We start from the raw sequence: 25,746 nt of genomic DNA on the forward strand, positions 1-25,746 counted from the left end.
TGCACTTAAGCCAAGATTTTCCAGACTTAAGTATCTAATGTTGAATGTTTACTCGCACATTTAATGCATTAATTGCACGTCTTTGTTTTTAAATGCCTGTAGTTCCTCTTGATTATACCTAAGGTTTTCAAATTCCAGTTTTCCTGAACGGTAGTTTTAAACTTTAAAGGGAACATTCTAAATTAGTTCAGAACATCGTACAGAATGCTTCAGTCTGCAAGTGAGGTAATCTTACCATTTTGGTCTACTTAAACATCCAGAAAGAAAAGGGCTGAAGGTAGTGGGTTTTTGTTGTTGTTTATTTGTTTTGTTGATGTTTGTTTATTTTTAAAAATCATGGCATATTTTGACTTCCTCTGTTGAGTACAGCAACACTGTCAACATGTACTGGCAGTAGGCATATGTGCTATGCAACTTCCCACATACATATATTAATAAACATTATTTCAGTTTTTCATCATGCTCTGTAACCCTGTGCCAGGTCACTCCAGGGCAGAGATCAAGAGTCTTGTCAAAGTAGGCCAAACTGTGCTTTGATCTTTCTTTGTCAAGAAAGCAGCAGCTACTTAAGGCCACATTCAAATCACTGAATTATTTTTCATACGTGACCTTTGTTACGTGTAAATTTATTTCACCAGGAATAAAACTGCTCTATCACTTTCTTTAAAACCAACCTATCATCTCACCAGTTCTATGCTAATCCACTTTACACAGTGGTGCAAAACTCCGTATGTATTCAGAAACTTACAATCCAACACTGATATTCTTCATAAGACAAAATCCTCTTTTTCTAACAACTCCTAATGTTCTATAGGGATACGAACATAGCATATTATTACAGAGAACTGGCTGGGTTTTACAAGTGTAAATTGCTTGGTATAAAACCACCCAGGCTAATAACTGCTCCTTTAAGGGCAGATGATTAAGCCACATGAACGTAGTGCAACCACTGTGTTAGATAAATGCATATTGCCTATGACTAATTTGACAAAAAAATACAGCTGAATTAACCAAACCTTCTCTGGAAAAGGTAAATTACCACTATAAAGAAGCTGTTGTTAGAGCTGCTAACAAAACAATGAATTATTTACATGCTAGATTCAGACTTGTCTCCAGCTCCTTCAGAAGTGACCTTGTTCCACATCTTACCACCATCAGCCAACTCTTCTTCAAGCTGGTATTCTAATAGAAAACAAAACAACAGTTTAATAAAGAGACTTTGAGCTTCAAAATGCAAAGCTCTCGTCTATTTGCTGCCAAGTCAAAATATGTAGAGATCCAGGGATGATGTATTATAGCATTACTGCAGTATATGTCAAAAAAAAAAAAAAAAGAAAACACAAAACAACCACACAGGACTGCTACTGTACACCTCGAAACCAAAGCAAGAGAATGCCAAGTCTACTATGTTTATCTTACATTAACACCCTGCTCCACGTCTCATTATTCTGATCTGCATTGAAGATAGAAGTATTTATTAAGCTTTATTTAATAAGTATTATTTATATACTGTTAAATATTTATGTAGTCAAGAAAAGGACAGGGGAAAAAAAGAACAGCCTAAGAACACTTTCTTAACATAAAAATCTGTATCCAGCTCTATACCACACATGATAACCCATAAAATGGTAGATACTTTGCTTGATATAACATCCATAAACATACTTTTGGACGCAATTAGAGAAATCAGTTGCCTATTGACAGGCAGCTGTTGTCAGCTTAGATATCTGAATCCACCCGGCCACTTCACAGAGTTGGATCAGGATCAGTGGAAGACCTATGCCACCACTATGCTAGATGTCTAGAGCACCCCAAGTGGCTCTAGATCCTAATGTATTCGTGGCTGAATCAAACCCATATAAATACTGATTTTCACCATCAATTACTCTGAACAAAAAATGCCTTTCAGAGTTAAGGTGAAAATTTAATACTACAGGAAAAAAAAAAAAAAAAAAAAAAAAAAGGTTAGATTTGAACTAGTTACACCTGATGCAGTGTAATACTAGAAGAAAAAAAAAAAAAAAGACTACTGGAACAATTGCGTTTATTTGGAATATCGTGTCACTCCTAGAACTGAGGCTTTTTGTATATTATCAATATGATTACTCATTTTCACCTCTCCAGCATTCTTTCACATCAGAGCACTGACCAGCCTGGTCTTCTTCCTCTTCCAGAAATGGTAAAGGAGTTTTTTGGTCCTCTTCATTATTATCACTGAACTTGCTATCTTCAATATTCATGGTTCTTTAAAAAACAGGCTAACAAAGACAAGAGTCCATATTTACACACACAAATATCTCCAAGAACTCACAATAGTGATGACTATATTTCCAGATGAATTAATAGCATTTAGTAAGTACTTAATTCACACAAAATAACTGGAAACCATCACATGGCTTTCTACTAAACACACATTTTGGGTATTAACTTCAACAAATCACTTATAGAGCACACTGCCAAAGCATTTATATATATCTATATAACAAGCAGTTGAGTAATAAAACACACCTTCCAAACACACTTTCTCCACTTAGGCAACCAGTTGACCTAAAATTCATAAGGAATGGCTCAAAAAAACAGCTATCCTGAGCGTCCTTGAACACTTTCTTGGTCCCGGGTCCTCGCCTCCCCTCACAGCCCCGCCACATCCACTCAGGGCGTCCCCTCAGAGCCGCCGCTCTGCGCGCCCGTTGGATGCGTTGCCCCGGCAACGGAGCAAACCACAGCGGGGGCGCGTCGCGGGGGCGCCCCCGTGAAGCCCCCCCTGCAGCCGCTGGAGCCGTCCGGCGGTGCTCGCCCCGTGACCCCCCCCAACCCCGCGGAGTGGTGCGTGCCTGGGCGGGTGGTGGCAGCTGGGAGGGACGGCGCCTGAGGGAGTTGGGTCCTGGAAGGCGGCGGGTCCTCGGCGTCCGAGTTTTCGGTCTTTTCGGGAATAAGCGTGTCCTAGTCGGACAATAGGGTTTCACCGTTAGTTCTAATTAAAGGTTATTACAGCAAAAATCACGCGTAGTGATCGTTCAGCCCATCATAATCTCCCACTCTCAACGCTTCCCCTCGCTTCAGCAGAAACTGCCGACCTGGAGGACACTTGCAACACCTCAATAACCGTTACACGAATGCACAAAAACACAAAGTGGAAAAGTGTTTAGATGATATTTGAGTAATTTGCATAGTAAAGCTAAATGCCACTATTCATAAAATGTGCCCCAGTTGGAATACTCCCTCAGAGGAACCATCTGAACCTGCGTTCTTGCTACCAGGCACTCAGTTGCCAGATTTTAGTTTTCGAGTGTTAACTAGTTAACTTTCCTTCCTATTCTATTCCACATATTATCTGGACAAAGTCAAAGAATTATGCCATTAAATTCACAGAAAAGCAGAATCTTGTCCCATTACTCTTGGCACTAGGCATGCTATGGAAGTGCAGCTGATCAAAGTTTCAGAGTGATTAAATTATTGAAACACTGGGACATCGTTCCTTGAGCAATGCTCTATGTTGGAATAAACACTGCTGTGTACATGAGGCATTCCCAGATTTACTTAGGGTATATTGAAAATGTTACTCCATTGTAGGCAATATTTCTTTGTTTTCCTATACTTGCTAAGAGAAGGTCATTTTTTTTTATATTAAACATGAAAGCACATGCTGCTAATCTTAAGTATTTAATTTACATATTTAACATGTACAGTACATATCACAGCCACCAATTCCTTTCCTACAATTGTGCTACAGGTCCTCATTCTTTAGCAATGTATGGACATTCTTACCTCTTTACACAAAATACAATGAACTGCTGATTTTATGGCATCTATTCCTATTACATGAAACAAGTTACCTCCAGACATTTGCAGGATTAAAGCTACAAGATATAGGCTAAAAATATTCAGTGATTAACTGTATAGATGTCTCTGCAGATCTAGAATAGATTCTGTTGTTAACTCTAAGCCCGCCTGTTCTCACACTCTCATAATTAGTATGTGAAAGATTATTATTAAGTTTTACAACAGCCCCCTTCCCATCAGCACCGGTCATTTCAGGGCACGCTACCCGTTATATCTGACTGCACCATCTCCTAGCCACGCTGCCGGTTGTGATTTTATGTCGGGTGAATAATTGTCACCAGGGCAAGGTAGTCTAGATTTTCCTCTCACACATAGATGCGAGAAGAGAGGAGATATCTGCACTTCCTCTGAAGGTGCTAAATGATGCCTCCCCAGACAAGCTTGTATCTCCCAAATCACAGTTTATCAACTTGAAATCAGTGAATCTGTTCCAGCTTTCAGCTCCTGGAGATTTACAAAAAAAGGCATCAGTGATGCTGCTGTTCTAGATCCTGTAGGCACTGACCACCAGTGATACACCTCTGAGAATTTGGGTACAAAAGTGAGCACGTATAAATGAAGATCCTGCTGTTCTCTCCCTGTGAAATTAAATTTAGAGGCATTTCAGTGAAGTTACTTTAGTAGCAACTCATGATCAATTTGAAATGGTAGAACTGGACAGTTCGGTTTGCTATATGGCTACATACTGTGCTTCTTCAGGCAGTTGGTATTTCTTTTCTGAACGTTTCCAAGGTGACAGCAGCTCATATATGGAGATTTCTAGCATTTAGGCATGAAGACATGCCAATAATGGCATCTTAATTTTTGCAGTGTGGCTCTCATCAGATTACATAAACCAATTTCTCTGCCCATATTCTATGATACAGATCAACATTTGAGTGTAAACAATGCCAAAACATTGACAAGCACCTTACCAATGAGTCATTGCTACAGATGTTACGAGGAAGACTGAGTGGGGCACATCTGTCAGTGCACCCCACAGCAGGACAGCCAGATGCCACTGGATGAGAGCGCAGCACTGCGAGCAGCACAGCTGCAGTGAGGGAACCATCTCCAGTCCTGGAGCTAGCCCTGGCTTGGGGGAGAGTGGGGAATGTTGTCCCAGGTCTTCTGCACAGAGGAGAGAAGAGGAGGGCCAAGTGGCCACACTGCACTTCATGAGTGTTAAAAAAATATAAACAGATTTGGGAAGGAACTGGATGTTCTGCAGAACATTTGGAAGCAGTTAAAAACTCTGTTTCTGATCCTGGGCTTTAGGTGAAAGGAACGATAATATTGTGGTTATACTTATATTTAAATACAGACACAGTTGTGCTGGGGCCATGGGACATTGATACAGCACAAAGAATCATTTTTGTACAACCTCTGAAATAAGCTAAATATTTCCACCATATGATTGCTACCGTTATTTCCAAATCTCATTTATAAAAATAGGCATATGTGTGTAATTTATATATCTAGAGACATTTGGCGACGTTGCCACAACAGTCTTTCACGAGCTGTTTATGTGGAATCGTGGGAGAATGAAACTAATTATCCATGTGGTACATTTTTTTGCCTCTAAAAATTATATATGGCAATATGACATCTTTACTTTGCTGGCTGCAAAACCACCTGTCCCTTTTAGAAAATGATCTATTAAGAATATCAGGTAATGCAGTGCAACTGTAAAATTAATTTAAATAATGTTCTTTTGATATGCTCCCGAAATTGTGAGGTAATAAAGGACTATGAAAACTTGTTATTTAGCACTGAGCATATTTCTTCTGAATCCCACCAAATTATGCTCTCCAATAAATTACTTTACAGCAGCAGTTACAAAAGAATTGAGCACTATAGTCAGGAAGGAGTCGCACACATTACATGTTCAGGAACAAAAAAAAACCAAACTTGACAGCTTTTGAAACATGGGCTTCTAATTTTCAATTATAGCAAAATATTATTTCAAAGTTGTGATCTTCGCTTACTACTTGAGAAAATGTAAATACTGTAAAAATGTTTATTATTAACATAGCAAAAATAACATTTAATAAATAATAATGGCTTAAATTATATTTACTTGCAAAATTGTGCAGACATGGGAGGAGCCCACCAACTTTTCATAGACTGACATGGTCCGATGGGATAGAAACACTGACTTGGGTATCACGTTGGTCACTGCCACACTGCTTGGCCAGCTCTGCTGGTTCTCCATGAGTACAACAGCAAATGTGGAAGGCAGCTCCAAACTGTCAGATTCTGAAGTGAAAACCTGGCTTTGTTGGACCACCGTGCAGTCCTATTATCTGTCTGAACTCCATATGCAAGGTCAGACCACACAAATACTTTAATAAAAGTTAGTGCCTGCAGCCATATGGATGGAGGAGAGTTAGCAATTTAGCAGAATGACACAAAAGCTTAAGAAAAATGTGCTATCATGGGCCATCTTTTTAAGACTGTTGGACAGTTACAAGCCAGTAGCTAAAGGAAAGCTTCAATTATGTTCAAGAGGATTAGATGAGAAAGATTTGGGGAGCTTTTTTGTTTTTGTTTTGATGTTTTAATAGCAATTTTAATTGTTTTTTAATCTCTCAAGCAATTTTAATCTGTCATTGACTGTAAAGAGTTTGGGATATTCTGCTAGAATTGTAGGAAATTAAATATATTGTTGATCATTATTATTTTATCCCCTCTCTTCCCTTTGGCGAAGAGGAATTACTTATTTTGAGTGGGTTGTATATATATATATATACATATATATATGAAAATCGCATATTTTGCTTAAGTATGTATTTGTAGGCAAAATCAATTAAACCCAAGGCTGAGTGACCTAGCATTTGTCCTTCTTCTATATAATACAGATGATATAATTAAGGCCCATTTACATCAAATGTAGTTTACTTATTTGAGAGAAGTTACACGTTTATTTTAGGATTTTGTGCGAATGAATCTTAGAACATCTCTTTTTCTGAAATATGGACACAAAGTGGCAGCTAAATCAGTCTTGTGAAAATAACACAGCATCCTGTTAAGCCCAGGCACTATCATGGTGATGCTGGAAGACTCCCCATGTATATTGCTCTCATTCATGCTGTCATTATTAATCCAAATCTGTAGTATAGGACCTTGATCATTCAAGATGATTACAGAAATGGATAAATATCCGTATGCAATGCCCAGTGATATGAATGGGATAGTTAATTTTTCCTGGGATAATCAGAACCCTGATAATATACCTTGATTATCATAAGTTATTACACTCCTGAACACAAACACATTCCTATCACAATTCCATTGAAGATTTTGTGGGCAGTTACTTACCAGTTTTGGCTACGGAGCTGCTGAAAAAGGAGCAAAATGGTAGGTGAAGAAGTAAGAAAAAGACCTTGCTTAATTATTTCAGAGAAAATATGTACATGATATTCTTCTTTTTTTCCCCCAATATCAGAACCACTGACATCAGAGAACTTTTTAATGGAAGCAAAGTCAATCAGTAAGGAAAGTGTATTTGGTGTGGAAATATGATTATTTTGGTAATGATCAGTTTAGAGAATCCCCATTGTATTTTCACTTGTTTCCATGGTCAAATTCTTAGCAAGGTCCATCCCCTTAGAGCATATGCTGCCATGGTCTTAAATACACATATTCACACGCTTGGCTACATACCATACATATACCAACGCTCATTCTAAATGTTCAAATTGCCTTCACTTATTTTTTTGCTATTTTAACAATTGTATCCTAAAGGTATAGAAATCTGTGTTCATATTTTACTAGTGAACGAGATGACAGCTGAAAAGCAGCACCAAGGAATTCTCAGAGTAGGTACAAGCTCATTGGAAAGCCATCCTTGAGTTGGAAAAATGTCAACTGGAAATATCCTGAAAGGCGTAAATCTGCTCTATTATAGAGGCAAAATCATTCTGTTCTCTGTATCATCCTGTAAAATCCATTAAAGATCTTGTGGTTTCCCTCCTCCACCACCACCAGTTTTCATCTAACAACCCAATGACTAAATTCAGGTCTTTTCCTCCTTAGCACGCACTAGGTGCAGGCACGACCACTGGAATGTGCAGAGAAAGGAAGAGATCAGAAAGAAAATGAAAGCCCACTTCAGTCTTAGACATTTATGACGTATACTTCTGTATGTGTGTATGTACTTTTGTTCATGTACTGACTACATCTGCACACAGCCTGTGTTCAGATCTGTACATTTAATCTCCTTCATTCAATCTGTACATTTATTCTCCTGAATGCACTCTCTTACTCCCCTCATCCATCAGCCCTTTGTTGCCATTTAAAATATTGGTACTAATTAGTAAGGATCAAATCGAGCACAGGAAAAGATAAAGGACTTTACCCCAGGCATATCCTTTAAGTATCTGCACATCCACTTTTCCTTTACAATTTCTTTAAAATGTCTCCTCCGCGGCGCTCCCTTCGTGGGCTGCTTCTAAAATTGCCGTTGTGGATTGAGCGGCAGCAAAAGGCAGAGGAGGAGGAGGAGGAGGAGAGAAGAGGAAGGCGCGGACACGGAGGAGAAAAGCCAGCCTGCCCCGGCGCCCAACTTCCCTGAGCCCGCTCCCGCTGCCTGCCTCGGGCCCCTCAGCGACGGCAGACGGCCGGGCACAACTTTGCGAGCTCGGAGGAAGCGGGGAGCCCCTCCGAGCCCCCCGGGGGCGGCGTTGGGGCGCGTGTGAGGGGGTAAAAGGCGGCGCCAAGCCCCCTGCCCGCCGCCTGAGGTGGCTGCGAGCTGAGGTGGCTGCGAGCTGAGGTGGCTGAGGTGGCGGGGCCGCGCTGCCGCCCTCCCTCCATTTTCCTGCCGCCCGCCCGGCCGCGCAGGACGCCCCAGGGGGGCCACTTCGCCTCGGGACCAGCCCGGGGAGCTCGGGGGCCGTTTTGGGGCAGCAGGCTGCGAGGAGATCCTCGCTGTCCCCGGCGGGACGGAGCCGGCAGCAACTTAAGGGAGGATGGCAGCGCTGCCCGGGCTGCCGAGCCGCCGGGAGAGCCGCGGGGTGCCGACGGACAGCCGGGGGAGCTGGGTGCCGTGCTCCGCTGCCTAACGACCGGCGCTAAGATGGAATTTCTCACCTGGCTTTTCCCCGCTTTGGTCCTGCTGTGCACCCAGCAGCACAGGTGCATCAGGTAAGGCAGAGCCGCTCCGCGGGCTTAGCGGCGAGGGCTGCCCCGAGGGGGAGCGCGCTCGGCGGGGAGAGGGCACCGCGGGCTCCGGTGCCGTGTCCCCGGCTCCTGCCGGCTGGGGACCCGTGGTCCTCCCGGGTAAGGGACCCCTGCTTCCCCCGCGTGAGGATGCTCCTCTACCAAGCGGAGGGAACGGAAGGGGTGTTCTCAGCGGGACGCCGCTGGAGGACTTCTCCTGAGGCACCCACCCGAAGCGGGGGGCGATCGCTGGGTGCGGTGGCTCCACGCAGCCCGGAGCAGCCCCGGAGGGTGCCCGCTTGAGCCCGCAGAGCCCAGCAGGAGCAGGGCACTGCCCCAGCGACAAAGCCCAAACCGACATCCCTCTGGCAATACCCCACACTGACATCCCCTTGGTGATGGGCTCGGGATGGCTCCTGGACCTGGGATGAGAGGATGGGCCTGGCAAAGATCTTACAGGAAGTTTGAAGAGCACCAGCCATTTCTTTCTATAATCAAATTCAAAGATAAATGTTTGTGATCCTCAGTCGCATTTATTCAGGAGGTGTTAGCTAGGCAACCAGCTATGTTCTCTATATATTCTGTACAGATCTGGAGGCTGGATGTGGAGAAAGCTTGCCATGATTATGCAATGAAAACAGAAGGGGGAGTAAAAAAGGACTTGCTGCATGGAAAAACATGCCCACATCATCCAGAGCAGAGGTGGCTGTGATGTTAAAGGGGTCTTCCTACTTCTGCTTTATAGACATTGCTAATAACTTCAGAGGAGTAGAAGAGGCAAAGCGATTACTGTAGGAAGACACAACACTGCGGTCGCAGTCTTTGGAATTAATTCGTGAGCTCTTTTTTTCACTGGGAAGAAAAAAGATCTTGCATTAGAGGAAGTGTCAAGTCAACTGCTCTTATCCAGGACTGGCACAATGACTTATCCTGTGACCTTGAATTTGTTAACCAGGGCTAGATCCTGCCACCTTCATGCTCTGAAACAATCTAAAGGCAGAACTCTAAAGGCAGAGAAGAAGATACTGCTTATAACCAAAGGGCATAAATATCTTGCCCCTAATTTCAGTGGTCCTGTTTCTCTAACTGCACTTGGGCTAGCACTCACTATTTTGGTTAAAAAGTAGTGTTGGAGTAAAACATAATTTTAAAAAGAGTGTTATGGAACAATCAGTCTTCTCAGCTTCTGTTTCTAGGCACAGAAACTGCCAGGATATGTGCAACCTGCAATTTTTTAGGTAAATTGTCACTGGATTAATTGCTTAGTTACTTGACTTTCTTCCTCCAGTTGCACAATAGTGACGAGTTGTTTGTTAGAAATATATATACTCATGGCAGAAAGCAAGGAAAGGCAAATTCTATCTTGTGAAATTCAAACTGCCTGGTTCTTAGTAGTTTTTCAAATATGCGAAAGTGTAAGACATGCAGTGCTCAAAGCAAGCTGCACTGGTTAGTACAACACAGCTTTCTGAAGATTCAGGATTTAGCAAGGCTATGGGAGAATATTGTTTAATCCTGTAAAAATTGAGTCAGCTTGCTTGCATGTGTACTTTTGATGAGTTAATTATATGGAATTAAAACAAAACTTTGCCCTTGCATCAGTAAAATTGCTCATACACAGATGACTCTTGACCTATGAAATAATTCCCCTTCTAAGAGCCCAAGAAGCACATTAACTCTTATTTTTCTTTCTTGGAGTCCTATAAGATGACATTTTTGGTCAGAGGTGCTTTTACAAAGAGCAGTATTAGTAAAATACTGTGGTTTTAGAATAATGTGCAAAACTACCAATAGCTACATTGGTATTGCTCTGATTTTGCTTTCTAAATGTAACGTCATTCATAGTTATGATGACAGAGGCAATCCAAAACCACAAAATTCTCTGACCATGAGTTCTACAGCCTGTATATTGACAGCTGTAAGCAAAAACGTATCAAAAAAGAGGAATATTTCAGAGAATTCTGAACTCAGTAGTATGACATAAGATGTTCCAAAGGGTAAGCTACCTATTAAAATAACACTAAGGTCTGGCAGAGGAGAGAAGTGAGGAACACATGCAGCCTGCTTCCTCATGGCATTTTTGAGTACCCTTTGAGGGTGCTTAAAAGAGCTGTACTTGATGCAATTTCTCTGTCCTGTGCTGTTTGACTGAAGTGAATGAGCCAAATTCAACCTAAGTCAGCACAGTCTACTTATGCCAATATTGTTTTCACGTAAACAGTTCTATAAAAGTAGTACTTTTTGGTCTGCTTTTGTCAGTGATTAGTGGCAAGAAATTTGGCAGTTATATGATTGAGAGCTCTTTGGGGCAAAGACCATTTTATCAGTTTGATATGCTGTGGGTGTCACAATAACAAAAATGTCAGAAGAATGATTTTTTAATTAAAAACAGGTGTATCATTTCTATTTAAGACTGTACTATATTAAATGGCTTTTATACATTCGCATAAAATTGTCCTGTACTGTGTCTCCCTCAGTCTTTTACTTCTAGTCATGGAAATGGAGGAGCTTTAACACGTGAATATATGCAAAGAGTGGTCTATTTTCTGTAGCTTAAAACTCACCGAATTTTAGTGCTTTGATGGGGCTTTAATGTTCAAAAGGTTGCCATGAATTTAGCCTAATGCTTTTTCAATTACATTTCAAAATACAGAGCATATTTACAGTGAGCTTCACTTAGGAGTCTGGAATGGCAGATGGGAAGGACACACACGCTACCCTGGATAATCCTGGAGCTTGACAGAGGCCAGATTGTTCACTGACCTTGCTGGATATTCCTTGTGTTTTTCTCAAGAAAAGGTTTTCTTGAGTGGCAGTGACATCTGGGACTTTTGCCCCCAAAAAGAGATTATCTCAAAGGAGAGGAATCGTACTCCATCCCAGTCCTTAGCATCAGTCGAACTGGCATTTCCATCTTCCAGGTTAAAAGATTCATACAACATCTATGTCACCTCCCCAAACAGAATCAGCCAAGCTAGCAGATTTAAAGAAGCAACAGAGATGCAAAAAGTCGCTTTCCACATCATGCTGCAGTATAAATTTGTCAAAAGGTTAGCACACTCTCCCTACAAGTGTGACCTAAAATCGGTATCTCATTGGCCACTAACTCAGAGATGCTGTTGAGCTGTTGGCACTGCTGTTAGAGCTTTTGGCACTGCTGTGCAAAAATAATATTGCTAATGTTGTATCTTACTCAGCTGCTGTAGTGCACACAGAATATATAGGTTGCCTCTTTCATTGGTTTAATTTAAAGACTTAGCAGATTTTTTCCAGTAATGTTGATAAATATCCAGCAACCATTTTCAAGCAGTGTTCTTGAAGACAGTGAAGACAGGCTAACATCTCGCTTGCATGACAAGCCTCTTTGAGACGTGCTGTCCGAGTTGATCGATGCTTCTCCTCCAGAGCATTCCAGATGAGCAGAATGCCTTGGTGCCACAGCAGCTGGGAGAAAGGTGTCAGCTTGAATAGAAATGATTCTAGGATATACCTACTTTTGATTCTAGAACTGACAATACTGAGCTCTAAAGGAGATGGATTTCATTGCTCTGTCGTTCACTATCCATTGCTTAGAGTTGCTTTCCTAACCTGTGTCAAGGACAGTTCTGTTAGGCAAAGAAGAACTTTACAGCCTTCCCAGGATTATCAGTGGCGGCTTCCTCTTTACTTTGTCTACTATGCAAGAAAATTATTTTTTTTTCAGAGTTTGAACAGCAGAAATTAGTTTTCTACTGTTAACAACCAGCTCTGTTGAAGTTCTCAAAATGCTGAAACTCCACATGTGGATGGATGAAAATACATTCTCTGAAATATCTGCTTGAAATGAGATGGGTGCAGAGTGAGAATGTAGATAAAAAAACATCCTTCTCAGCTTCAGATTTGGGAATGATTTCCAGAGAGATATTAGTGAACAGCATATACTGTGGTTAGGTCACCTAGGCACCCCGCTCTGGCCTGGTGCAAAGTAAAGGTTAGCTTTTGATGAGCTGTTACACCCCTTGAACTTAACAAATCAATAGCTTAATTTTAGAAATTCCTTTTCTTACTAAAACAAGCTCTAGAGCAGCCTACATCAGGAAGCAAACTTGCTAATTCCACTAATAGTTTCCTTTCTTTTAATCTTTACTGCTTACATTACAAAAAGTTAATCCCTTCCAATGAGTATTTTATATGCTGGTCTTGCTTTTTCAGGTAAAACACATGAACAGTATTTTAGGCCATTATAATCCCTACTGCTTATCAAGGATTAATGACATTCTTCCACCATCCTTCATGTAACTTGAAAGCACTGGGTGTGATGTACAGAGCGTTAGCTCAGTGGAGTTACCCCAGACTGGTCTGTAAAGTGCCGTGAAGCTGAAGGCCTGCTTTCCAAGTCACCCTTTCTGACCAGATTAAAAAAACAAAAAACAAGAACCAAAAACAGATTATATGTAGAATATTTTTGAATTTGGTCTTTTTCTTCCCCTTCAATATTCTTGAGGGAAAAAAAGAGGGGAATGGGAAATTTCTATGATGCTAGAGGACCCGGGATAACTTTAGACATGAGGAGCGCACTTCAGGCTGACACAAGCAGGACTTGGACGCATTTCCACCAGTCTGAATCACACACCCAAGCATACAGCCCCGGATCCATCCCTCCTGTGTCTGTTGCTGTGCTCTAGTCCCGTATTCATCTTCCTGGAAAAGCCTAATGTTAGCAAAAGCTTTTGTTAACTCACTGATAGCTGTCTGTAAATGCAACTGTAGGTGATTGTGGTTCCCAGCTTCTCTTTGAGTATTTAGAAGCTATTCAGCCAACACCATGCCAGTGTGTGAGAACAGCAGTAACTGAGGAATTTTGCTGCCCATTTGTAGAAATTTAAAAATGAACCAGCAGTATAAACATAAACAATGTTTAATCTAGCCATAAAATTATTTCAGCTGTAATACTTTTAACAACCCCCACTGGTATTAAGTGCATATAGCACTATTAACTTCAGTAGATTTGTTACACTGATGATCTGACCCTAAGGCTTTATTAATAATAGAAACAAGATTCTTTTAATTGTGTCATGGATATTTAAGTAAAACTCCCTCTAGATTGTAATCTGCTTAAAACACATGGCAAGCTCTAGCCCACAGTTTTTAACCCAGCTCTGTCATCTGAACTCGCTTTCAGCTCTGTGGCTCTCCATAATGCCATTACAATAGACTACTGGCACAGGATAATTGCTGCACACTGTAAATGCACTTTCAAACAAAAAAAGATGAGGTTTGAGGCAGTTCTTATGGCATTATTTCTCTTACAGCAAGTGACTGATTGTAAATCGTTTATCTGGGAATGATTTCTTGATGCATGCATGTAGAGATACCTAATGTGGAAGGGGAGAAGCAGATTTTTTTTCTATTATTTTTGTCAGCTTGATTACTCATGGCATTCTAATTTTACAACTTGTATCTAGCACTGCCACTGTGTATGGAGGAAGCATAAGTTACATTCTGCCACCCTCACAGCTCACCGTACTGCAGCCACCTTTTGACTTAAGTGTCGTTTTAAAAACACTCTGAGGAACTTGGCTGCAGTTTTAGAAAGATACATCAAAAAGCACCGTCTTCAACTGAAAAGACAAATAGATTTTTGGCAGATAGATAGTGTATATTCATTCAGGTGTATCTGCCTATAAAAGAGGTTTATATATTTTACTGATTAGTAATACCACTAAATCTATGGCTGAGACTTACATCTTATAAATGAGTACATTTCTAAACAAAATACTTTAAAGATGGTCTCATTCTCTAATTTGCCAAGGTCTTAATTTAAATAATTCTTTGTTTTCTGCATTAACTGACAGCCTTAGTATTTCCAGAAATAGGATGGTGGATGTAAAAGGAAATAAATTAAAGGATTTCTGAACTGCAGCGGTTGAGGGTCTTGCAGAAGAAAGCCATACCTTAGCCCTTGTCACGGATTATGAAACAGTGATTTTCTTTAAGTTACAACTGACATGTGGAAGATCAGAGCATAGGAAATGGCAGTCTGATAGACGTGTTTGATACAGTTGGTGGGATGCAATGAAGAAGGAAAATTCTTTATCGACACCTATTATAAATATTCAAAGCTTTTCTTTAAATCAATTATGTTATTCCAATGTATATAGTTGAGAATATGGCTGAGTCTCCCAAGATCCGTACTCAGAAGAGACAAGGAGAAGTGAGAAATGTCTGGGACTGTCATTTTAGGTGAACAAACAGCAATCTGCTTATGGCAAGGCAGTGTTACAAATGTGTTTAATATATATCCCCAATTTCAACATCTTGCAGTGAGCTAACGAAGTTTCACTCATGAGCCATGTCCCTATATTTAAAGTCACTTAGGCATTAACAACTTTGTTAATGCAAATTTTAAGTGTCTCAGCTGCTCAGGACTTACATTTATACATTGTTATCCCACAACTCCTCCCTTTTATAATTGATTCCATACACATGGGGCAAGAATTTCATCACCAGGGTGATCAAAGACTTTTCTTTCAGTTCCCTGTGAGAAGAGTTGGTTATTGTAGGATACTCTGTTACCGTGCTAGCAGTGACTGCAGGGGCTAAGCCGAATGCCCGGACTGGCATATTTTGGAGAGAAAAAACACGTGCTTTATGTGGGTCAATGTCACATGAACACTATAAGAAAGTTATGTAAGTACCAAGGCAGAATATATTTATGGTATATTACTCTGCAGTCTTCCGTCAGTGTTTAACAAGCTTCTCTTCTGTTACTAGTGACATATATCTCTCAAATGCCACATTTATTGCTGGCCTCAGTGGAAAAAACTGCTAAAACAGTGCTCATACAGCTCCACTGTAGTACTTGCATTCAGATCCGTGCCTCTTTCAAACCACTAGCAATATTCCTCTTTGTAAATAGTTGTGGTAGACATTGTCACAGTCCTTCCCTTATCTATTCCTGTCATGTCAATCACAGTGCTGGCAAGAGGGATTTATGTGAGCAGGCACAGATCTGCTCCAAAGGAAGTCTGCTAGCTCAGTTTAAACAGTTAATGAAGACAATTTGAGTTTGCCTTTGCTTCTAAGAGATTACGGAATAGCTCCTTCTACCAGGGGGTTGAGGGGCTGGTATGTGCCAGGTGCTGGAAAGGCAACAAAAAAACATGCTAATATCTTCAGTGAGTGTCACTGGGTCAGAAAGAAGTGTATTCCTTGTACCCAAGAGAAGGAGCCTTGTTTCTGGGAGGGGGCCTGTGGCATGTTGCACAGATGTGGCAGCAGCACATCACCTCCCCAGGAAAGCCCACTGACTGCTGGTGGACCACTTGTGTCCCAAGAGTGACTGCAGAAGGACATGTCCATTGCAGCATCCCACATTCCTGACCTGAGGACATAAGGCCAAACACCTGTGCTGCCTGATGCTGGCAAGGGGAGAACAGCAGAAGCTGGGGGCCTCCCAGAATGATGGAACCGTCCCTCTGTGCCCAGAGCTCTGGGGCCCCTGGGGGAAGGTGGAGTGGGACAGAGATGTGTTGGTTTGACAGACAGCTCACTGCTGCAGACTGTGCACATCACATTTGAAGACACACGTCCCTTCTTGTTCTCGACTGTTCCATAGTGGTGCTAGGAGCTGTCACAGCTGCTGTGTCCTGCTACCAGGTAGCTGCATTTCAGCATCCACACATGCATTTCAGGCAGTATGCAAAGTATCCTGCTTTTCCTTATGCTTTCTTTACATTTCTAAAACTTTATTTTTTTTAAGAAAAAAAAAAAAAAGTACGTGCTTTTATCTCAGAAAGAGGCGGTGTTCTTGCCTGAAATATGTTTTGATATAAACAGAAATATCTGAAACAGTCTTCCCATCTATATACAGTATTGTTCCACTCAACTGCCAGTCATGCTTAGCTGATTACACTGTCGGTGATCTCTGGAGTAAAAGAGGTGTTGTCTTCTGTTATTTTTATGTCTGTAAACACAGGCAAGTTTTAAAATATATTTACTCTCTTTACCTAGAGCTATGACTGACATTGGAGATTACATAGGCTCCAACATCGAAATATCCTGGTTACCCAACCTAGATGATTTGATGAAAGGTTATGCACGGAATTTCAGGCCTGGGATTGGAGGTGAGACACTGAGAATTGTCTTTTATTTCTTGCAATTCTTCTACCCTCTAATGTTTATCAGAACTTCATTTTCTACATGATTAAAAATTTGTAGTTATCTTATACTTGGATACTGGAAAAAGTAACAATCAGCAATTTGCCCATTCTGCTGTACAACACAATTAGCAATGCAGTCTTCTCGCTAATATAGTTCTTAGATGCCTGATAACTAAGTTGAAGTCATTTTGGATTGTATCGTGACAGTAATTTCTGCAATTGCTTGAAGTCATTAAGCCAGAGGACGTGGTTTCCAGAAGAGATTCCACAAGTTTCAGTAGTTGTGCTTGTATTTCATTTCCCTTATCACTGAAGGGAGGTGTTCTGTTGAAAACTGAGGATGCAGTCTGCAGAAGATGGGAGTCTCTTGCTTTAATGCGGATTTCATTTGGAAAGTGCAATTTTCCATGGAAAACACTTTGACGAATTCACTCCGTATGAAAGAATTAACAGTCCTTGGTCATCTACATACTTAACTTGCTCTGATGATGTACATCATGCTATTCAAATGTTTTTTCTTAGGTCCTCCTGTTAACGTTGCTCTTGCAATTGAAGTAGCCAGCATCGACCACATCTCAGAGGTGAACATGGTACGTTATGAGTTAAACTCACCAAGTTGTGACCATAAGTACTGCAATGGCAGAAAGTGAAGGTGGCTAACTAAAGAGAGAGGTAATTGATTGTTTAAATTAAAATGGGCTGAGTATAAAATGTGCACAGGAAACAGCTAGGACATTTCTAAACCAATCCAATGATTTTTGACCACCTCCCAAGGCATCATTGTGTTTGTTTAGCATTACTTGTTAATTGGGATTTCTCTTTGCGTAGGAATATACCATGACAGTATTTCTGCACCAGAGCTGGCGAGATGAGCGTCTGTCTTACAACCACACCAATGAAACTCTGGGCTTAGACAGCCGGTTTGTGGACAAGCTCTGGCTGCCAGACACTTTCATAGTCAATGCCAAGTCTGCTTGGTTCCATGATGTGACTGTGGAAAACAAACTTATCAGGCTCCAGCCAGATGGGGTCATTTTATACAGCATAAGGTGAGCAAGAGAGGGTGCAAGTGTAATTGGTCATGTATTAACTTTTTGAACAGACTTCAAAGTACTCTTTCATTTTTCCCACAATAATTTCATAAAATAACTACTAATTCAAAGCAAAACCAAGTTGGTTGCTCACTACTATTGAAAGATCCCTTTGCTTTACAAGGATTACACTGCCCAAAATGTATCCTCAGCAACACTACCAGATTTTCCACTGAGTAACCACTAATTACTTTTCAAAATGAAAAAGAAGCTTCTCATAACTATTTGGGCACCACGTAGGGAGATGCTGAGTGCAAAGATTCTGCTCTCCACTTTCTTGGTGTTTTCCATGGGAACCATGAGTCTGATTTAGGTTCAGCTTCTGCATCTTATGAACAGAAAAAGCAGAAGGTCCAGAGCCATCCTTATGATACTGGTTATGATCTTAGAGACAGTGGAAGGGACCAAACTTGGCTCAGAAAAGTCCATTTATCAGCACGCAGACTTGACTCTGACATTAGACAAGTCACTTGACTTTTCAGCTCCTTGTCCCCTCCCAATCTTTGGGTTTCCCACATTCTTAGCAAAGACAATAGCCCTAAGAATTTTGGAAAGAGTGTGTTGTATTAGTATTATTAAGGTTTTCAGTTTTCCATTTAGACTTTGGGTTCTGAGAAAAAAATGAAGTCGACAGCTCTATCTGCACGCAGCTAACTGCTGTTCATTTTGCTTGGGACAGGATTACCTCAACGGTGGCCTGCGACATGGACCTTTCCAAGTACCCAATGGATGAGCAAGAATGCATGTTGGATTTGGAGAGCTGTAAGGGCTGAATACAGTGTTTTGTATAACCTACATGTTGCTTAAAGCTTGCATATATGGTACTTCGCTCGCTGGAGTGATTCTGCTTTAGTCACTGAAATGTAAGGGGTGCTTAGGATTTACAAATAAAGGGTACAAACATGAATGCCTTCATTCTCTGTTGGGCATTAGATTGTGGACGTTTCAATGATGGTTCAGCTCTGTTCCAATTCAAAAGTGTAGGATTTAATCCAGCGAAGATGAACAACCTACAGTCCTGCTGATGACAGATGTCTGGAACTTAGTGCTTGTAAAACCTAGAGGAACTGTGACAGTCTTTTTAGTAGCATTACTGAGGTTTCCACCAAATCCAGTGAGTAGAAGTAAAGAAGCCCACAGGCAAAATTTGGTGTGCTATTTTTCCTTTGTGAGAAAATAGGAAAAAGAAAGAATTCTGTTTTTAATGAATGAGATTGTGACTAACTCTTGCATAGCCATTTAGTTTGCCTAGGCATTCTTGCATGTTACACCAAAATCAGTCAGTATACTGCAGAGATTGGCTTAAATTTATTTATACTCAGAAAGGTGAGTGAAGAATTAATTTATATTTTGTCCAAACTGTATTTTATGTATGATTGGCATTCCCATGAGCATTAATACTTTTGAATGAAGTTCACTGACAGAAGCAGGGGACACTCAATTACTAGCAATGAATTTGGCTTTTTGTGATTTTTATATTAGAAGGAGTCTGCAAGACTGGGAGTCCTCTGGGTCCGGGCTCAGAGGTCCTGGAAGTTCCAGAGATTTGTGAACAGCAATTTCTGACCAGAAGCATGAGCCTTTGATGCAAGTTTTTCTTCTTTTTTAACAAGGACTTTGTTTGCTAGGTGATTAACCACAATACCATTTTATCCTGTCAAAAATAGCAATCTACAGTTTCACTTATGTAATCACCAAATGCAGAGGCAGCAGACAGTGAAGCAGTGATCAATTCTCTCTCCCAGCAAGTTCTGCAGGGAATTTTGATGGTGGTTGAATTTTTTAATTGAATTTGAGGATTTTGATTTCAGTGCAACAATAAAAGTTGAAATAAAGCCTCTTTAAACCAATGAATGGTTTAGTAGCAAGTTGTGCATTAACAAAAATCACACCTAGCAGAGACTGATTTCCCATGGATTTACATGTTATATAAATCCACTCTTGCATATCCCACCCTTCTCTCATGTCCCTGGTACCCTGCACCTCTCCCTAGCAGTTATTTGCCAGCTGCCACCCATGCCAAACTGCAACAATTATAGGTCAATATACATGGTGATTGTCAACCTAGCTTCTGCATCTCAGAATGGACATGGGTCTGTGTTATAATCTTTTCTCTTACTGGATGCACTAATTTGATTTTCTGTTCTCAACACACCATTTCTTACCAAACTTGCAAGAATCTTGCATCTTGTACACAAAGAAACTTTTTGAGAGAGTTGGAATATTTCTCATGACACTGAAGTGCACTGTGCCATACCACATAGTGTTAGTCAGTGTGAATCAACTTGGATTATTCTCCCTGTAGGAAAGCTACTCTTGATGGGATCCTGGAAACACTGGTTTTGCCAGGATAGTGAATTATGTAGACTGAATCACAGTATGTTTGTATTGGGACCAATGAAAATCAGTGTAGCAAAGGAACTACAAGACTTCCACAATGAGCCTCCCAGGTTCTTAATTTCTTCCCCAAGCTTTGTATTTATTCAGCTTTCTTTTGGCAGATGGCTATTCTTCAGAGGACATTGTCTACCACTGGTCAGAAAACCAAGATGAAATCCATGGGCTGGATAAGCTGCAGCTTGCTCAATTCACAATCACCAATTACCAGTTCACAACAGAAATGATGAACTTCAAATCTGGTAACAGGATCAGTCTTCGATTCAGGGACAGTAGCAGATCTTTTCCTGCATGGGGAAGCCTCCTATATGTATAATAGAAAATCCTTCCTCTTCAGTAACTAATTTAAATAATCTTTCAGGTTCCTGATATTTTTTTTTTAGCTCATACTTGTAAAAAACTCTAACCTTGTACTTTCAGGTAGCCACTGTAGCATATTATGTCCTTTAGCTCTACGTGCTTGATAAAATACTGCATGGAATAGCCAGACAGCACTTGACAAAAAACACTTGAGGTATAGCTCACATTTTCCTGACCTAATTTGCAACTTCGGATAAAGAAAAATTTCCATTAGGCCTGATGTTATGAGGCTTATGACGTACAGTCAGATCATTCTAATTCTATCCAGTAGAAGTCAGTGGTGTGTATGCATATCACTGGCTTTATTGCAATGTTTGTAAAAGACTGGAGTCATTTCTTTCCTGCTGATTTTTCATCCTCTTTCATGTATTCAGATCCTCATTTATGCTGCACATCTCCTCTAAGCTCTTTTTTGAGTTTGAAATTAACTTGGCCTTTTAAAAAATCTAAATTTAGGATCTGGAGGACTTTCTACAGCAGATGATAAGACAGTACACATTTTGAAGCAATACTGTTATTCGAGAAGACTCATGATTTTATTTTCAGATCTGGCATTGATATGACCTGAGACAAATCATTTGACCTATTCTTAGCTAACTGTGCTGATGAGAACCGCACTACCTCGTGCCGGGTTTATGAGGACTAATTGAAAAAGATGCATAGAAGCTTTTTGTGATCCCTAGCCAAAATAATTTTGTTTAAGAATGTCACTCTGCATCATTATAGGAAATGTTATTTTAAATACCAGTTTAACTGCAATTTACACAGTCAAAATCTTTCTTTGTCTGCTCTTTTTATCAGCAGGTCAGTTTCCCAGGCTCAGTCTCCACTTCCACCTTCGGCGAAATCGAGGAGTTTACATCATTCAGTCTTATGTTCCTTCTATCTTACTAGTGGCCATGTCATGGGTATCCTTCTGGATCAGCCAGTCAGCGGTGCCTGCCAGAGTGTCATTAGGTAAAGCAGATAGTTTGGGGAATTAACAGGGAAGGTTATGCTGAAATTGTAATTATACAATTATGCTTTCTAATAGAACTCATTTTCTATGAATGTACATTTATGAATGCTGTGTTAAAATTTGCAGAAGGGAGTGTCCTTTAAAATATTTCTTTCGTGCTTTGATTTCTGTCATGCTATCAGAGCAGCTGCCTCAATAAAGAACATCTAAAGGTGGTTAAAAGCAGTAGTGAGTATAAGGCAGTTGTATGAAATAATTGATTTGAAGGAACTGGAACCGTGACAGAAGTGTTCCTAGAGCTTGTTAATCCGTTTGTCTGAGTAAGGGTTGCAAGTCCAGATCCAAATGTTTTTGAGACAAGTTAAATCTTCTGGCTTTGTTTGTCCAGAACTAGAGCAAAACCAAGGATAAGATGTTCAAAGCTGTGTTAGTCATAGAAATCCACAGTCTTTACAAGCTCTTTAAATCCCGTTTGGAAAATCAGAAACCATACCGTTAAGGGTCTCCTACTGTGAAAAGTATTCCTCAGTTTCAGATGAGTAAATATGCTTAGTCAGGTATACTAAAGGAACTTTCTCACACCTCACTGCAGGTATAACTACTGTTCTTACTATGACTACACTGATGGTCAGTGCCCGGTCTTCACTTCCACGAGCATCTGCCATCAAGGCACTTGATGTTTACTTCTGGATATGCTACGTGTTTGTCTTCGCTGCACTTGTAGAATACGCATTTGCACATTTCAATGCTGACTACATGAAAAAGCAAAAGAACAAGCTCAAGGCAAGAAGGCAGAGTGGAGAGGTCAGTAAGTTAAATACTGTGAAAAGATTTGCAAAAGCAATGGCTCTGCATTACAACTTTTGTCTTCTTTGGAAGATTTCTTACTTAACACTTCTGTCACGTTAATATAACAAGCAGCTAAAAGCAGCTGTTAATTTTCCCATGCAGCATGGTTAGCATTACACTAAATGCAACATATTCTTACATGATTTGTTGCTGTATTTCAGATAGAAAATGGAGAATAAGAGAGAATGAGTAAGAGGAGATGCAAAGTATTTCTTGAGCCAGATTTTTACATCTTATACTTGGAGAATATATTTAGAGCATTTGATATTTGTCCAGTCCTCGGTGTAAGTTAAGGTAACCTAGAGTTACTCCTTTAGGGTTGGGCAATATCAATATGACATTATTATACAAGATGGGGAAGAAAAGCCTTTTATCAAAACATTATTTCGTAGTTTCTTCTGCTAAGGCTCTTTTAGGTCTTCTACAGCCATTGCAAAAACAGAAAAGTAGGCTTGTAGTCTTCTTATTATTACTTCGTTTTAGGAAACTGTAGCAGATATGACTGATCAGCATTCATTTTCTGTCCCACTTCCACATTCTCTTGGCTTTGACAAGAGCCTGTAAACTGCCTGCTAGCTTTGGCCACACAGTGATATAACTTTCATCTCGAAGACAGTCAATATGCAGTCAGGAGTGCCTCAACGTGCTGTCTCAGCGATGTCTAGCTTGGCCAAAATACCTTTGCCTTATAAATTACTGTTACAGGTTCTCCTCTTTCCTTTGCAGGTAAATGTGAAGAATGCCATCGTTCTGTTTTCCCTTTCCATAGCTGGTGTGCACCAGGAACTGGCCATTTCCAACAGGCACCACCGCATTCCCAGAAGTTTGCCTGGATCATACGGCACAATAGAAATAGAAACTGGAGAGACAAAACTGCGGCCAGAAATGAAACTGGATAGAAAGAGTGGTCTGAAGTCCCTCTTTAAGCCCATTGATGCTGATACCATTGACATATATGCCAGAGCAGTGTTTCCAGCAGCCTTTGCAGCAGTCAATGTTATATACTGGGTTGCCTACACAATGTAAAAAAACTATATGAAGAGCTACAAATTGAACAATACCTACACACTGAAAAGTCCTTGCTGAAACTGTACTGTTCCATCTCTTCTCAAAATATTTTCTGATGAGCTTGAGACACTTCTAGTCAAGAAACTCCTACAATCAATTCCTACTAAAAGCAGCAAGAGGAACAATTTGTTACGGATCTGATTTGATACATTAATAACAGTACTCTGCCAAATAGTCCCAGCTCCTTTTGTTTCCTCACTTGCCATGAGACAGTTTTTAATATGTATATATTTGCAGCAAATGTTTAAATCTTAAATTACCATGATTTTCCTCCACCTGAAGAGTTGGTAAGTAATGAAGGTTTAGCTTTTCACACTCAGAGCATTTCCTTTTTCTTAATGGAACAGCTAATTCCTCACTTCCTCACAAGTGATTTTCTGCATCTTGCTTTCTGGGAGATGGGCCAGGTTTAACACTAGTGGTAAAGTTGGAGATTTTAATCATAAAAATCTCATGATCAAAGTAAAAAGGGAATAGAGGTGAGTGGAGGATTCTTCTTGAATTATTATTTGTCTTGGATACAAGTATTGAAAACATTTAAATGCTCTTAGTCACAGCATGAAATAAAATATACTACACGGAATTCTACACAATTGTTGATAATGATTGCATTACATTTCAGATCTACACTAATGAAAGTTTAAACACTTAAGCAAAGTAATGTTTATTGCTTTAATATGCCCCAAAGTAGACAAAAGTGGCTTAGAAACGCAAGCTTTCTATGTTGGATTGCGAAAAATTTCAAAGGTGCTTGGTAACAAAAGAACTCAGACTCTGATTTCGGGAAGGACTTGAGAATTTGCTGTTAGTTTCCAGGGACAGTTTGCCATCTGTGCCTCTGAAAATCTCCTTTTTGCATCTGACTAAGGCAGTGACTGAAAGAAGGGAGCATGGGAAGGTGCAAGATTAAACAAGACAAAAGATGTAGATATGAGAAGAGCTGTGCTGGGCTTTGAAGATGGGTATCTTGAATGCAGTGGTTGCTGAGTGGTAGTTGCAATTGCACTGAGGAGGAAACAAGCATTTAATCACAGTGCACTGCACGCATTCCTCCTGCCTTACATATATTTGTGACACATGGTCTGATTTCACATGACCAGAACTGAAAGAGCATTTTAACACAGATTAATAACTTAAAACGAGATTTGTTCAACATCACTGAAGTAAAGAGAATGCTCTGAAAAAAAATTAATGATCCTGAACTGAGCTGTAACAGAAAATATGCTCCCATCATAAGTCAGGCTTAGGTTCACCGTTAGGATCGTTAGTTTCTGCTGTAATGGAAAAACTTTCTGCCAACTGTGTGCTGGGAGGCACAAACTGACATCAAGCCATCATTCTTCCACAAAGTTCTTACCAGCCTAGCCCTGGTCTGAGCCACCTGGATTCTGCTCCAAGCTCTTGCCACTGACTTGTTGTATCACGCAATTTTCATCTTATCCAGAAAGCTTTAATGAATTAAGGTAATCAGGGTTCTCTTCTCCCCTCAGCTTATCATCCTTCTTTTTTATTTTTTCTGTTCAGGGTGTTGAAATGTTAAATTACAGAAACACACCATTTTTTTTTTTCTAAGTTTATTCTTAGTTAAGATCACTTTCTTCCAAAGAAAGTTCAACAGCTGGAGCTGCAACCCCTTCTGTTCTCTTCTCAATCACGCTTACTGGTTTATGATTAAGTAGAGTGGGATGCAAACAGCAGAAGTGTGACTTTATAATGGCTTCTCCTTACTAAGCTGTTGCTTTTTCCATGTTCCTGGGTCAAGTCCTTGACTTATCTTGCCTCCCCTTTCTATGCCTCCTTTCCACTGGAACTGAGCTGTTTCAATTTACACCTGACCTATTTGTTTGGTCTCTGAAGCAAAGGAAGCTTAAATGTGCACTTTCATAGGCAAGGCGATGTA

At 40.4% G+C, this 25,746-nt stretch overlaps 2 protein-coding genes across 3 annotated transcripts in view; one reads left to right on the forward strand and one right to left on the reverse strand.

The window, feature by feature from the left end:
* Positions 1 to 2,240, reverse strand: part of CFAP74 (cilia and flagella associated protein 74) — a gene marked incomplete at its 5' end in the record, with an annotated part of 41,286 nt that extends 39,046 nt beyond the window's left edge. Inside the window, 2 exons of the mRNA XM_082776843.1 lie at positions 1,092 to 1,182; positions 2,117 to 2,240. Of these exons, the coding sequence (XP_082632969.1) occupies positions 1,092 to 1,182; positions 2,117 to 2,240 (215 nt within the window). The remainder of the gene's footprint in view (positions 1 to 1,091; positions 1,183 to 2,116) is intronic.
* Positions 2,241 to 8,476: 6,236 nt separating this feature from the next.
* GABRD (gamma-aminobutyric acid type A receptor subunit delta) lies at positions 8,477 to 24,409 on the forward strand. Of its 2 annotated transcripts, none has more exons than XM_082776819.1 (9): positions 8,477 to 8,967; positions 16,975 to 17,087; positions 17,646 to 17,713; positions 17,952 to 18,172; positions 18,894 to 18,976; positions 20,716 to 20,853; positions 21,773 to 21,928; positions 22,522 to 22,733; positions 23,505 to 24,409. In XM_082776819.1, exons 1-9 carry the CDS (start codon positions 8,900 to 8,902, stop codon positions 23,802 to 23,804), a joined length of 1,359 nt encoding a protein of 452 aa, XP_082632945.1. In that variant the 5' UTR covers positions 8,477 to 8,899; the 3' UTR covers positions 23,805 to 24,409. The 2 variants fall into 2 exon arrangements, with proteins under 2 accessions (XP_082632945.1, XP_082632946.1); XM_082776820.1 differs by having other exon boundaries at positions 21,776 to 21,928.
* Positions 24,410 to 25,746: the final 1,337 nt, after the last annotated feature.

Source organism: Aythya marila (assembly GCF_965140915.1).
Source record: "Aythya marila genome assembly, chromosome: 21".
NCBI classification, from domain to species: Eukaryota; Metazoa; Chordata; class Aves; order Anseriformes; family Anatidae; genus Aythya; species Aythya marila.

What these genes read in the sequence shown, in the direction of transcription:
- GABRD (XM_082776819.1), top strand. Translation starts at nt 8,900, where the DNA reads ATGGAATTTCTCACCTGGCTTTTCCCCGCTTTGGTCCTGCTGTGCACC. An exon ending in CATGTTGGATTTGGAGAGCT is followed by an intron (nt 18,977 to 20,715) that starts GTAAGGGCTGAA and finishes TTCTTTTGGCAG; the next exon opens with ATGGCTATTCTTCAGAGGAC. An exon ending in AATGATGAACTTCAAATCTG is followed by an intron (nt 20,854 to 21,772) that starts GTAACAGGATCA and finishes TCTTTTTATCAG; the next exon opens with CAGGTCAGTTTCCCAGGCTC.